Here is a 14,417-nt window from a genome sequence, read left to right on the forward strand (position 1 = left end):
AAAGCATGATTTATCTTTCCTATGAGGAAACCAGAGATTTGGAAGTGATTTCTCTTAAAAACTATGACTCTTCACTTGGACTTACAGATGCCCAACGAGTGACTACTGGCAGAACAAAGTTTGCCTCTCATGTGAAATTCTGAGTCAGATCCTTCTCAGTTCTGCATATAGGCATGGCAGTCCCTTAAATTAACGTCTGCCCAAACGGTGGTCAGCAAGATTTCTTAGCCCTAGGTTACCTGGCCTATCTCATCCCCCTTCAAGAGCAAGATAGGAGATTTATAAGGCTGTTCAGCTACACCCAGAAGTCTGCATGGCCCCAAACTGATAGTCACCTTGGATTCTAGCAGAGCCTCAAACAGAGTCATCGTTTAGGAACCAAACTGCCCCCAGGGCACAAAGATTCCTTCAGAGCTACAAAACCAGGACTGAGATAATGATCACCAGACCCCAGGCTACCACAGCGCCCTAGAAACCTCTTATCTGTTCTTTTCAGAGCAGGCCAGTTTGATCCCACTCTTTGGAGTGCTGCCTCTGTCAGTTCTTCATGATGAAACCCTTTCCTATCTTCTCTTACTTCTTTTGCTAAGAGACCAGCTTGATCTTTATCAGGGCTTTGTGTCCCCTTCTCATCTTCTCCTACTTTGCAATGAAAGATTTTTGTGAATGTGTTAAATCCATGCTGAATCTTCAGTTTCAATTTCCATTGGCACTGAAGCAAGAACCCACACGAGTTGGTGACAAAGGCAGAGCCACATAATTACATATATGTACATTCTATGCAGCTGTAATGCTAATTATTACTGGCTTTTTAAAAAATCCTCATTATATTTCTGTTCCCCAAATATACACGGCTTCTAAAATGCAAAGCTTAGGAGAGCACTGAACCAAGCTGATGTCTTCCAAATTGAAATTGTTTTTAGCCATAGCCTTTTCCAGGCTGCGTGGCTCAGGATTCTACCCCACTGTTGACAGTGAAAGTGTGCAAGGGAGAAAAAGTGTGTAAGGGTGGAAGAGAGGTGTTCAGGACAGATTTGTCTTTAACACAAAATAGGAAGGAAATAATGAGCTGTCCAAGCATGTCCTACCATTAGATAGACAGTAGAGCTCAGTCATGCTAGAGAGTACTATATCAGCCTTAAAACACTGAGAAAAGGCTGCAAGAAACAAACACTCTGGAGTCCCGTAAGATGAGGCTGAAAACACACAGGTCCATGAAGCTAAGTGTGAGCAGGGATTGTGAGTGAGCTGCTGTGGGCGTATGCAAGTTTTAAATATTAGCTGGTCACCAACATTTAAAATGTAATTTAGCACCACCTCTACGCTACACACTCAGTACTTTGGGATCTGGCAGCTGGACTCACAGTCTGCCTGCCCAAGGCGCATCTCCAAATCTGAGCAGCCAGAGCAAGCTTTCTGTCCCTTTGCTTTCCCAGGGCCTATAGGGCATCTGGATTCCCATTTCCGCCTCTCTCACCGTGCTAAAGCTCACCCCATCCCAGTGGGGGGCAGCAGCTTTCTTGCTGGGTCAGCTTTCTGCTTTTAAGGGTGTTTCCTTCTTCCGCCTAGAAAATAGAGATGGATCATAATTTAAATCTGCATAATAACCTCACCTTTAAAATATTTGCTTTCTCGGTGTGGGGATTTAACTCAGCAGCACAGTGCCTGCCTGACAAGCGCAAAGTCGTGAGTTTGATTCCTGGTACCGGAAGAAAAACAAAAAAAAACTTTGCTTTCTCTGAGCCTTTACATTTCCTATTATTTCAGTAAAGTTCTGTGTTGGAGATATGTATTTTCTACTTTATTTTACTAAGAAGGGTTTTAAAATGCAAGTTTAAGATTAAGGAACGCTTAGCACAATGGAAAAGCTAATCAGGTCAACAGTGTAACTTTTTTAAAAACTGGAAAATGACGATTCTAAATAAATCTACAAAATCTTTGTACTTTTTCATTTTTCTTTTTTTTGGTGACAAGGTCTTGCTACATAGTTCAGGCTGGACATGAACTCATTATGTAGTCCAGGCTTGCTCAGACTCCCAGTGATCTTCCTGCCTCAGCTTCCCAAGTGCTGGGATTTGGTTTTTTGGTCTATTTTTATGTATCTTTTCATATATGTTATCTTCACATGTGTTTCTGTTTGTATATCATTTGGATGGTACCAAACTGACTTATATACCCGAGTGCTCATATAAAATAAAACCCTTAAATCAACCCAAATGCTTTTTAGTTCACATGACTTAGGTACATCCTTGACAAATAAGTTAAGTTTGTTGGTAATACAAACACTAAATTGTCTTTAAAATTGTTAACATACAATTTCCCCTAGATTGCTGGCCAATCAGGATTCTATTTGTTTCTGTTGGGTGCTTAGGACTAGAGATTCATACCTGTGAGGGTAAAATCCGCTGTGTGTCACAGCTTTTTCTTAATGTTATGCAAAAGTTTGTAGTGATGAAGTTACACATGTTTAACACATGCAAGGTAATAAGTAACCACTCTCTTTACTACACACCCAGAAGTCTCATGGGTTTAAAAGTGAGGCTTTCAGATGGTGATGGGATCATGACTGCTCTAACTTCATTACTCTATTAATGCATTGATGAGATCATGATTCATTGGCATTTTTGGGAGGTAATGGAAGCATAAGAGGCAATTTCACATTGAAAGCAGTGTGTGAGGAAGTGTCTTTGTCTTGCCCCGACCTCTTCCTCTATGGCTCTTTTCCTCTGTCGGCCTCCCAGCTGCCGTGAGATTCACAGCTTTCCTGTGCTGTACCTCTGTCCGTACATTTCTGCCTCACACTGTCCTAAACCACTGGAGCTAGGCTGACCATGGACTGAGTCCTCTGAAACTCTAAGTCAAAATAAATCTGTCCTCCTTTAAGTTGTTTTCTCAGGTATTTGATTATAAACAGAAAGCTGACTAATACACAGGCTTATGTTCATGTGAATTGTATCATGACTATCATCTTTGAGCAAGGATAAGCAGACATGCTAAATACTTGAGATTTCAAACAGTGCTGCTCTCTGAAAATTCAAAATTTGGGCATTGACCATGGAGAGAGTGTATCTACAAAGAAGTACATTCAATGTGGAGAACCATGTCTACTTTATTTTTAATGCATCTTATTAACTTTTAAGACAGTTTGTTTCTTCTCTGTAAGAGTCTTTTTTGTTTATATCTTATACTCTACTTTTAAGTTATGATATATGGTGTACTAATTATTATTGTTATTATTTTTATGGAATTTTGTTTTATTTTTTCATAAAATAAAAAAGATAGGAAAGGAAGACATCACTGGCAAATTTAGATGGAGATTTATTTATGTCATTTCATATTTTGTCATTGGATAAATATAACCTCTTATTGGTAAATTATGTAGGAAAAAATGTTATTCTTTGCATCAGAGTGGAAATTTAATGTAGTTCTTTAGAAATAATGAGGCCATGCTGTGTGATAAAGGTTTTTTTTATTATTTTAAAGGGAAAAAAACAATAAAAATGATACAGATTTCAAAACAAGATGATAGGAGATTAACATTGGATATTATATTGCATATTGTTATCTACTAAGTAGTTGCTCAGATTACCAGACATAGGTATGCAAAATCAATCAAGCAATATAAGCACTAACTAGTTGTTCCTTTCAATGAAATTAGTAGTACAATTATCTTAGCTATCTATATATCAATATATAGATAACTTTTTCTATCTATCTATCTATCTATCTATCTATCATCTATCTATTTATAGATGAAGGCTGACCATGTTACACACATGAAAACATTTTATTTCTTTTTCTTTTTTTTTTTTTTTTTTTTTTTTTTTTTTTTTGGTTTTTCTCCGGTACCAGGAACCGAACTCACGACCTTGCGCTTGCCAGGCAGGCACTTTTTGCCGCTGAGCTAAATCCCCAGCCCCTTTATTTCTTTTTCAATCAAAACTAAGTAAAGAAAAATTAAGAAATCTTATCTATTTGTTTGATTCACATTTCAAGTGTATTGTATATTTTATAAAGGTAAAAACATATTTATATCCCTAAAAGACAATAAAGAATTTATAAGAAAATCATGTGTGGCACAACTATTAAATTATTTTCCAAATACAACTGATCAAACAACACAATGACATATTTTTTTAAAAAACATGCAATGTGTCATAAAGGAGCTGTGTAATGGCTTTTTAGTATTAGCCATATTCATAGTTTAATGATTAGGATTAAGGTGCAGTTTGATCTTTTACCTCTTAACACAGCTGACGCACACACATCTTACTGAGTCAGATACATCTTAGTAACACTGCTGAGGTGCATGCTCCCGATTAGTGCCAGCAATGCACGCGAATTGGGAGGAAGCGGATCAGACCCACAGATGTGGGCCAAGTGTGAGACTATCAGGTTACATGATCATCAAATCGACTCAGAAAACAATACATGAGAACTTATTTTTAGTAGTCTTGAATAGAATGGCCTTTAGATAGGAAGCAAGGATTCACTTCAAATTTAAGAACATGAGCTAAGATTTATGAAAAAGGCAAACTTGACTGGGATAAGACTTTGTTTCTTGCCCTCCTGTATGCCAGGACAGACCTTATGATGGTGAGTTCTCTTTGCTTGCTAATAAAATACCTTGCTATTGCTCAAGCTTTGTCCAGCACATCTCCCCTGACCTCTGCACTGCTGAAGAGAGGGAGTCACTGATGTGACTCTGACATCCATTTCTGGATCTCCTCCAGGTCCTTCAAATGGTTTTGCAGTGCCTGAGCCCACTGCCGCAGCTCTTCAGCATACTCTGATTTTGCCCCCTCTTGCAAATGCTTTGAGTTCCCTGCAAGATCGATCATATCTATCACAAAGAAGAAAACGTTGACAACTCTGAGGAGGGCTTCTGCTATTTTCATGATCCGACCTGAGTGTTGAAAGACCACATTCAAAGGCATACCACTTTCAAACAAGATATTTCTAAACATCATGTTGTATGTGGCACTGAATATTAAGTGAAGGTCACCCTTAGCCTGCTTGATGACATCTATGGTCTTTCCAATGTCTTCCAGAAATTGGCTCCAATATTCAGTTGAGGAAATGACTTTGGGTGGGATATAACCTATTTCCTGTATGAACCCTTTCAGTTTGTCCATGATGTTTGAAACCAAGCCCCTAGCTTCACTTTCAGTTGAAGATATGTTTGTGGAGTCCACTATGCTAGTGGAAAAACTGGTCACACCACTTGCTACTCCCAGCGCTGTCCTTGCTCCTGTGAGGATCCCACTAATACCTGCTGTGAAAGGTGCCAGAGCCAAACCAAGGACTGCAGAGGCAGCTGTGGTAGATCCAGCCACCACATTGGAGACGGTACAGCCCCGGTGCACCTGATCAAGCTGGTCTGCAAGTGCGCGGAGCTTTTCTATGTCTTCTTCTACCTCCTCTTTCAGCTTTGGAAATGCAGCTGAAAACCTCTCCTTAGTCTGCTGGACTTTTTGGAGCCTGTCCTCATCCTCCATAGCCATGTCTGCTGTGCGCTCCTTCAGAGTTTCATGTAGTTTATCTGCTTCTTCCCTGAAACAGCAAATATTAAGTGATTAAGAAAGGCACTTGTTTCATTTGTAAAAAGGGCTCCAGCAGATTGATTATGCATAAGTCACACAGCATTTATTGTAAATCAAATGGAAAAGAATTTTACAGGTGTACAGAATTTTTCCTTCAATGGCGAACATGTTTAACACATCATAGACGCTCCTTGGTTTTTATTCAACAAAAAGGACAATGAGTAAAAGCCATCTTAAAACCTCTGTAGTGGGAGGCATTTGATAAAGACACCTTCCTGTTCAAGGTCAATCCTATCACTATCAAAATATTTTTAGAGCTCAAACACTGTAGGTGAACAAAGCTAGTGGACTGGAAGGAAAAAATCTCCTTAATTCAGAGAACCTTGTCTAGTGTGTAGTGAAGAGTTAACCCCACTCAACAATAAGCCTTTGTTTTGCCCAGAGCTATTGGGAAATCAGCCCCTGAAATGTCCTACCTGCTAGAAGTGCATGTGTTTGCTTGGGATTTGTCCACAAGACAATACAGATTGAGCAGCTCTAACCCAAAAATCCTAAATTGAAATACACTAAAATATGAAACCCTTTGAGCACTGACATGATGTCACAAGTGGAAAGTTCCGCATCTAATCTCATGGGTCAGATCACAGTAAAGATACAGACAGGCTAAAAGCATTCTGTAACATTACCATCACAATGTGTGTATAAGATGTCAAGAGACATAAACGCGGGACTGGGGATTTTGCTCAGTGGCAAAGCACCTGCCTGGCAAGCGCAAGGTTGTGAGTTCAATTCCTGGTACTGGAAGAAAAACAAAACAAAACATAAATGCATGAATTTCCTGTTTATCCCTGAGTCTAATCCCCAAGACAGCTCATGATGTATCAATGAATACATTTCAAAACATACAAAATCTAATTCTAAAATACTTCTATTCTCAAACATTTCTCATAAAAGATGCTCCCTGTGAAGAATGGAACATATCATGGGGATTTTGGGATCACTTCGGACCTCTTTAGGAAGTGGAGATTAAAGGCACTGACTTCTGGGAGAGGAGGGAGACACAGGGTCATCTATGAGGACATATGTGTCCAGCTCCAACCAAAACCCAAGGCGCCGAGGCTTGTGCTGTTAAAAATTGTTTATTTGACCAAAATTCAGTTAGGCCCTTCTCAGCCTTTTCCCAACTAGGCTGTGACCTTGGCCTTCCAGGTGCATTCTTTGCCTGCTGGGCTGGGATCACCCATGCTTAGCAAGAGTCCCACCAAATTGGGGTGATGAGAATCCCACTCTTCATATCTGACCATGTTCCCACTCCAGACCTTTGGTGTTTAGTCTTGGACCTTCCTTTAGGAAGAACTCTGTTAAAGCAGCATCAAAGAACCTCCTATTCTCAATGTCCCTGTTAGAACTGGCTCTCTAGTGCACCTCACTCTGCCTTTTGGCCGTAAATTCCCGGGGTCTTTACTGTATCCAGTGTGGTCCTCATCTCTCTCTCCCAGTGCAATGGTCCCGAACAAAGTTTCTCTGGCTGGTTTCACATGCGTCAGAGTAAGTTTCTCTTTCATAGGTTCAGCCTCCCTGGTTGGCCATCCTCCACGTGAACTGCTACCCATTAAATTCAGAACTGCACTGTGTCCTGAGGACAGTGGACAGTCATGCTTGAACCCCTTCCAGATTCCATCCTATGTGTCCCTTCCTCTGGGCGATTTTAACTTGTGTCCTTTCTCTATCATAACCTGTGACTGTGTCCTAACTGCCTTCAGTAAGTTCTAATATGTCATCAGATTTGTGGGTGGATGGGGGAATTTCCCACATTTGCAGTTGGTGTCAAATAAAAGGATGGTCTGGGGCTGTGTCTGTAGACTTTGCAGTTTGGCTAATGCTGAGAACTTAATATTAAAAAAGCACCCCAGAGCTAGAAGGACTGTGTGTGTAATTTGCTCTGCCCTCAGCTCTTCCCCAATTCCTGGTGCCCTTTGTCCTTCACAGTGGATGATCACCAGGTCCAGCTGCTACCCCGGTTGACAGGAAGCAGACGCCTGGCTCCCCCTTAATTCTCTCCCCATCTTACTGACACCTGACCCAGTGGCTGTCATCCCCAACTTCAGGGTGAGCAGCATGACACCTTCATTGGTGACAGCTTCATATGTGTGCAGTCACAGCCATGTGCAAAGACAAGAGAATCGGAGACCCATCTATATGAATTGGTAACTTATAAGAGACCTGCATTTGGGGCTGGGGATTTAGCTCAGTGGCACAGCACCTGCCTGGCAAGCGCAAGGTCTTGAGTCCGATTCCCAGTACCAGAAAAAAAGCAAAAACAAAACAAAACAAAACAAAACAAAACAGAGAGAGACCTGAATTTGAACAGGATTCTACAGAAACTATTTGCCTCCTGGGGGATGGGCCTGATGTACCCCAAGAGGTATTTCTTTATTTATCTACCCCCACCAAACACCTTGTGGTAACTGGGCTACGTCAGGTGCCTGAAGCTGCTCTGGAGATATTTACTTTGGTGACAACAAGCTTCAGTGTGGGACTTAAGCCAGATGACTCCACCCTGAAGCCTATCTGGATGACTCTGCTGAAGCTTTTCAAGATGATTCTGCCTCTCCACAGTGCTCCTCCTGATGATACATGAGGGTCCCTTCAATCTTCATAACCCAAAAGAAAATTTAACACTGCACAGTCTTGATCCCACCTTTTATTCTTATGAGTCAACTCTTCATATGCATAGTGGATTCAGCTTGTGTGCTGTTTCATCTTATAATAAGTCCTAACAAAACCTTTCTCAGGGCCTGTTCTTGCCTTTTTTGTGCTTTTTATCTTGAGCACAGCATTCTGAGTCTCTGCTCTCGGAGCTGGTAACTTTAAGGCCCCTAGCGCTGAATGTAGCCAGGAGCTAGAGCTGTAACACTGAAGGTGTCTGAAGTGTGTCTGAGACCTGCCTGGAGCTGCTGGCTTGCACAATGAGGAGGACTCCTGACTCGATGAGCTGGTGGTTACTGGCATTCAAAGCTCAGGGCTGTTACCTTTAAAGGGGCTACATTTTACCAATTCATGCTTTCTACAGGAACTGAGCAAAATAACCCTAAGCTAATTGGTAACACTGGTGGGGCTTGTGGGAACCTCCTCCCTAAGAAGGATAATGGGCAATGATAACAGTTATCAGCAGTGGAGAAGAAGCTCCAGAACCAGCACATGTCTGATTTCCACCTTCCAAGCAAGTCCTTTGTGGCTTCTATCTTCAAAGAGGAGATGCCACTAAGAATCCATGCTGGCCAGTGACACTCTAGGGGAGGACTTTTGAGTTTCCTCAGACTCCTGAGTTACACAAAATCAGCAGCAGACCATTCTGACTTGCCAAGTTGTCGCTGGCCAAACTGCCTTTCTGTTGGTCAGAGGCTACTTTATGTAGCACAGACGAGAGTTTCAATGGCTGTGGAGAGCTCCCCAGCACCCAGGCAGGACGTATAGCCCTCTATTCCTGTCAGTGATGGGTCATAGCAGAATGGGAGCAAAGGGCCCCTTCCCCCCTCATGTATCCTCTGCTGTGCCCATGGCCTCTCCATCCTTTGCTTTTTTTTTTGTTTTGTTTTTTGTTTTTTTTTTTTGGTTTTTCTCCGGTACCGGGAACCAAACTCACGACCTTGCGCTTGCCATCCATCCTTTGCTTCATCAGCACCTATCTCACCTCAATATGGTTCCAGTTCTTTGGCCCCAGCATTCTTACTGCTGCTCTGTTCTACCTCTTCTCTTGCTGCATCCTGAGTCCTGGCTCTGAACTTGGTACAGGTCAATCTGGGTCTTTGGGAAGGGTGCTTGTATTTTCTTTTCCTCCTCTGCCTCACATCTTGTTCCCAAGCCTTCACCTCAGTGCTTTCACATTGGAGGTCTGGTCCCATGGAGCAGAGGACAGTGTTTTCCAAGACATGAACCTGGAGCCCTGGAACTGGCAGAGATAGCAAGGGTCCCGCTCAGCCCTATCTACCTCTCCTCCATCCAAGTCTACCTCCTGACCACAGAAGGATCCTACTGTTCTTGTATGATCCATCAGATGGGAGATAAATGCCCCAAACTCGAATCCCCAGCAATGTATGTCTAGATTTTTTGGGCTAGTCCCAAAGGAAGTCCACCTTGGCTTCTAACATCAAGGGAAGGATGCTTGGCTCTGCTCTCTCCTCACTAGGCTTTTTAAATAGCCAACATTTCTGGAGCATCCACTGTGTGTGAGTCATATGTGAAGCACTTTCCATGCATTATCTTATTTTTCTCACAATAAAGAATAATGGATAAAGAAATGAAGGAAGAACGTGGAGAAGTAACTTCAAAGGTCACATTACTAGTAGACAGCAGAAAGCATCCTGCCCACCATGAGCACCATCTACCTTTAACTCAAGGCCATTTACTGGCAGTGATGACATGGAGGAAATATCTCTCAAGAACTGTTCAGAGGGGGCACCCTCAACCCCAACCACTGGAAGCTTTCTGGAGGAGGTGCATCTTCCTGGAGAAGGCTGGCCCAGCAGGGTCTGGGTAGCATTGTTGGGGTTCCCCCTAGAGCTCACCTGGACAATTGAGCCTTTGTCTTAACAATGCCCCAGGCTTCATCTTGGGTCAGCAGCTGCTGCAGATCCTCTTTGCTCACTGTGGTCAGCAAACATTCAACGATGTGCTTAATAAAGCTGTTGCTCTCTAGTTGGGAAGAAGGAAGAATGAAGTTGGAAGACAGTGTGGTAGAGTGTGAATAGCCTCGAGTACAGAGGCTTCAAAGTTCATCCTTCTGAGCAGCTATCACATAGGGTGATTTTGGTGGAGTCATCTGTATTATGGATTGAGTTGTGGCCTAAAATTCATATGTTGAAGCCCTATCGTCCTGTACTTATATTTGGAGATAAATTTCTTTAAGGATGTAAAGTAACTTAGATTAAATGAGGTCGTAAGAGGGGTCTGATCAGTAGGATTGGTGTCCTCATAAAAGATGGGGAGACCCTAGATCTCTGTCCCCCTCTCCATCTTCTTGCACAGAGAAAGGCCATGAACACACAGTGAGAAGGTGCACTGTGCAAACCAGAAACTGACCCTGCTCCACGTTAACCTTGGACTTGGTCTACCAGAAGCATGGGAAAAGAGGCATCTTTTGTTTAAGCCACCAGCCTGAGGTGTTTGTGATGCAGCCTGGAGGACTAACACATCAGGCAAGTGCATGCTGCTTTTATTTATTTATTTATTTATTTTTGTTCTGTGAATATAACCCCGTCCTGACAAGTGCTAGTCAAGTGCTTTGCTCTTTGTATCTTATGTTGTGATAGGGTCTTACTTAGTTGCCCAGGCTGACCTCAAATGTTTGATCCTCCTGCCTCAGCCTGCCATGACCTGGGATTATGAATGTGAGTGGCCATGCTTGGCAGTGTCATGGTGCTCTGTAGAGAAATAAATTGTTTCAGTGATTTTTTTTTAACACTCAGCACAATCAGAAATTGAACTTCTCCACCCAGGGAAAGTGGGAAAGTTCCAACGATGGCTTCTCTAGATCATGTACCTACTGCAGCCTGCATCAAACACTGTGTTCTCTGTCTTCACAATGTGATTTTCAACACATCTTTGGGCTCTGAAATTAGTTTATTGGGTTAAGAGCAGCATTTTGAAAAGAAAATGGATTTGACAATGTCTGACTCTATTAAAGATAGTAGGGGTGAGTATTGCTTTTGTGAATTACTTCAGATATATATAAATAAATATATAATTTAAATATAATATATATATATATTTAATATTCAGTGGTAACTTGGCTCATGAAGTCAATTCATTCCACAGTTCTGGGGAAGTTGGCCACAGTCCTGTTTATCACCCAATGTGGAGTCAGGAACAGAAGAAAAATTTTTCCAAATGCTTCTGTTTGTGAACTGAATTGTTCTAAAATAGAAGTATTCACGAACTGAGGTGTCACTGTATTTTATATTTTATCCTTATCTAAATTCTGAGGACCAAGAGATGCTTAGGAATTCAGAATTTTTTAACTTTTTAAAATCATTGAAAAATAATTTCTAATTTTATTGTTAATTGTCACATGACATTTTCATTCACTTACGGGCTACAGTGTGATACTTCAGGGTATGTACACATTATCATTTCTTTGGGTTGAGAACGCTCAAAATCCTCTTTGCTAACTGTTTTGAAATATTCAATTAAATAGGATCTCTAAGTTTCAAAAAGGGAAAACAGAGCATATCAGTATATTAATCCTAGTAAATAAATGCATTAATGTTTTGACAATGACTCAGAATGCATGTTCCCATTGTGTGAGATAAATAGTGTAATGGGTATAAATAAACTCAATTTGGTAGAGCCCAGTCTACTGTCTTAAAAGTATGTATTTTGCAAGGATTTGGAAGTAATGGAATTGCAGATTAAGAATTAGTGAGTAGAATACATTTATGTGTGTACCAGGACCTAATGTAAATGTATTTCCTGCAGTATACACACACGAGAGGTGTTGTTCTTACTTCGCAGAAGAAAACGGAACACAGACAGGAAGTGACTGACCAATGTCAGCAAGTAGAAAGCTCAAGATCTGAATGAAGGACTAATAGGTCAATATTTTTTGAACATTACTTTGAAGACACATGCTTTAAAAATTCCTAGCCAGACATGATCACACACGCCTGTAGTCCCAGCACTTGGGAAGCTGAAGCAGGAGGATCACCTGAACCTAGGAGTTTGAGAGCAGTCTGGGGAACAATAACGAGAACCTCTCTCTCAAAAAAAGAATCCAGGCTGGGTGTGGTGGCACACACCTGTAATCTCAGTACTTGGGAGGTTGAGACAAGAGGATCACTGCACGTTTGAGGTCAGCCTGGGCTACATTGTGTGCCCAAGTGCACCCTGAACTACATAGTGAGACACTGAGTCAAATAAAAATCCCTCAAAATATAAATTAAAATTTCTATAAATTAAGATTTTTCACATTCTATTCTATAATATGCCTGTGTTTTTTAAAACTTAAAAGTAAAGCTTCAGTCCACCCACTATTGAGTATATAACTATCACAAAGAGGATTTCTCTTACTGATGCAGGCTCTAAGGGTGGCAGTGAAGGGGATTTTCCAAGTTGGTGGCGCAAGGGCAGGTGGACTCCTGCTGTCATCCTTGTGATCTCTCCACGTCTCAGGACACCTGGTTCCCCAGGCACCTTTGACCCCTGGCTGGCCTAGTTACTAAACAAGAACTTATCCTGAGGAATCCACCAGCCCCACACTCCTGCAGGAATTCCAGGGCCTTCTGGGGACAAGGTATCATCCGATCTTCCCATCCCCTTTTATTCTCACCCTGGCTACTGGCAGCACAGTTTTCTGTCAGACTGGAGAAGAACTGAGGAACACACTTGGGCACCCGAGCTAGGGGGCTGAAAACAGAACTAAAAGAAGGTGGCACTGATTTGGGTAAGTGGGGGTTGTTGACTTTTTGTGTGAGTTTCAAACTTTTCTTTTCTATGAGATAATTAGAATCCAGTCTCCACCTGGGGCAGTCACACCTGGTCAGCAGGTGAGAATCATGGGTAGCACAGGCCAGGTGGGCACACACAGGTCCAAATGAGGGGGAAGTGCCCACCTCAGATTAACAGGGTGCTGGGAGGGGAGAGAGACCTACTGTGTGCGAGGCACTATCCTGACCGTGTCCATGTTATATCTGACCCTCACAACACCATGGGAAAAGTTGTTCTCATGTGACAGATGAAGGAGGTAAGGGCTTCCAGTCATACAGATGGCAGGTGGCAAAGGGACACATGGGGTCCAGTTTGATGGCAGTCGGGGTTACTATTAACCCACTCAGAGCAGTGGGCCCCAAAGGAAAAGAGCTGAAGGGTGTGGCCTCCTCATGGGCAGTGTCCTCAGGTCAGCCAGGAACACTGTGTAGGTGGCAGGCAAGGGGACCCTGCAGGTCACTGTCACCTCCTCTCCCACTCTTCCAGCTGCAGTCCCGTTTGCTCGTTCCCCCACCCTCTGCTTTTCCAAGGATGTCCGTCCCCACCTAAGGCCTTGGCTGGGAGGCAGGACAGGGAGGAAGTGAGCACCTGGACTCTGGCCCTGAGGAGAGGGTTGGGAGGGAAGCCCCACAGACCCAGGGTTTGGAGACCCATGGGTCTTTCTTGGGGCTCCTCTTCCCCATCATCAACTCCGCCACAGGACAGCTTAGCTTCACTGGTGCCATTTCAGTCCAGTTTGTGAGCAAGAACTGGCAGAGGAAACGAGTACCTGGGGAGGGTGCACTCGCCATGGTATCAGTGGGATGTCTCTGAGAGGTTTTCCTTTCAGCTCCCTCGGTCTTCCAGGCTGGAGGGAAGAGAACAAGTTGTGGGATGGAATGGGAACCAGAGGGGGCAACAGTTTTCAGTAGCAAGGAGCCACTGGTCCTGCAGTTCCCTCCTGAATGGCAGGAAAAGCCCAGATGGACTGTACCCAGTGTCTTCTATGTCCCCTGGGCTGTGTGGCTGCAATTTAAAGAAAGGCCGTCACTCAGCTCCAAATCCCCATGCCCTCACCTCAGTCAAGGCAGAGGTCTCCGGTCCTGTGAGGTATAGGAGGAGGGAAGCAGTTGAGGACACTGCCATATAGAAAACAACACAATCCATACACAGAAAATCAGATGGGCTGGAAGGTTCTAGAAAGGTCCTGAGGCTGGAACATTTATGTTCACTGTTGAGAATGGCTAGTGTTTTTTTCTTTTTTCTTTTTTTCTTTTAAAAATGAAAGGAGGAAAACATTAACAGACAGACAACATTTTACAACATAGCAAAAGAACAGCACAGACAGTACGGAGTTACAAACAAAGTGGTAGGGAATTAACAATGCTTGTTGTATTACATATTGATATC

At 42.7% G+C, this 14,417-nt stretch overlaps 1 protein-coding gene across 1 annotated transcript in view; it reads right to left on the reverse strand.

Annotated features, from left to right (window-relative positions):
- Nucleotides 1–4,085: 4,085 nt before the first annotated feature.
- The window catches only part of LOC102005923 (apolipoprotein L3-like), a 28,338-nt gene continuing 18,006 nt past the window's right edge, over nucleotides 4,086–14,417 (reverse strand). The window contains exons 2-4 of the mRNA XM_005379647.2: nucleotides 13,798–13,875; nucleotides 10,112–10,238; nucleotides 4,086–5,553 (exon numbers count right to left, since the gene is read on the reverse strand). Of these exons, the coding sequence (XP_005379704.1) occupies nucleotides 4,692–5,553; nucleotides 10,112–10,238; nucleotides 13,798–13,819 (1,011 nt within the window). The 5' untranslated portion in view covers nucleotides 13,820–13,875 and the 3' untranslated portion in view covers nucleotides 4,086–4,691. The remainder of the gene's footprint in view (nucleotides 5,554–10,111; nucleotides 10,239–13,797; nucleotides 13,876–14,417) is intronic.

This window comes from Chinchilla lanigera, unplaced genomic scaffold (genome assembly GCF_000276665.1).
Source record: "Chinchilla lanigera isolate Chin_1 unplaced genomic scaffold, ChiLan1.0 scaffold00012, whole genome shotgun sequence".
NCBI lineage: Eukaryota > Metazoa > Chordata > Mammalia > Rodentia > Chinchillidae > Chinchilla > Chinchilla lanigera.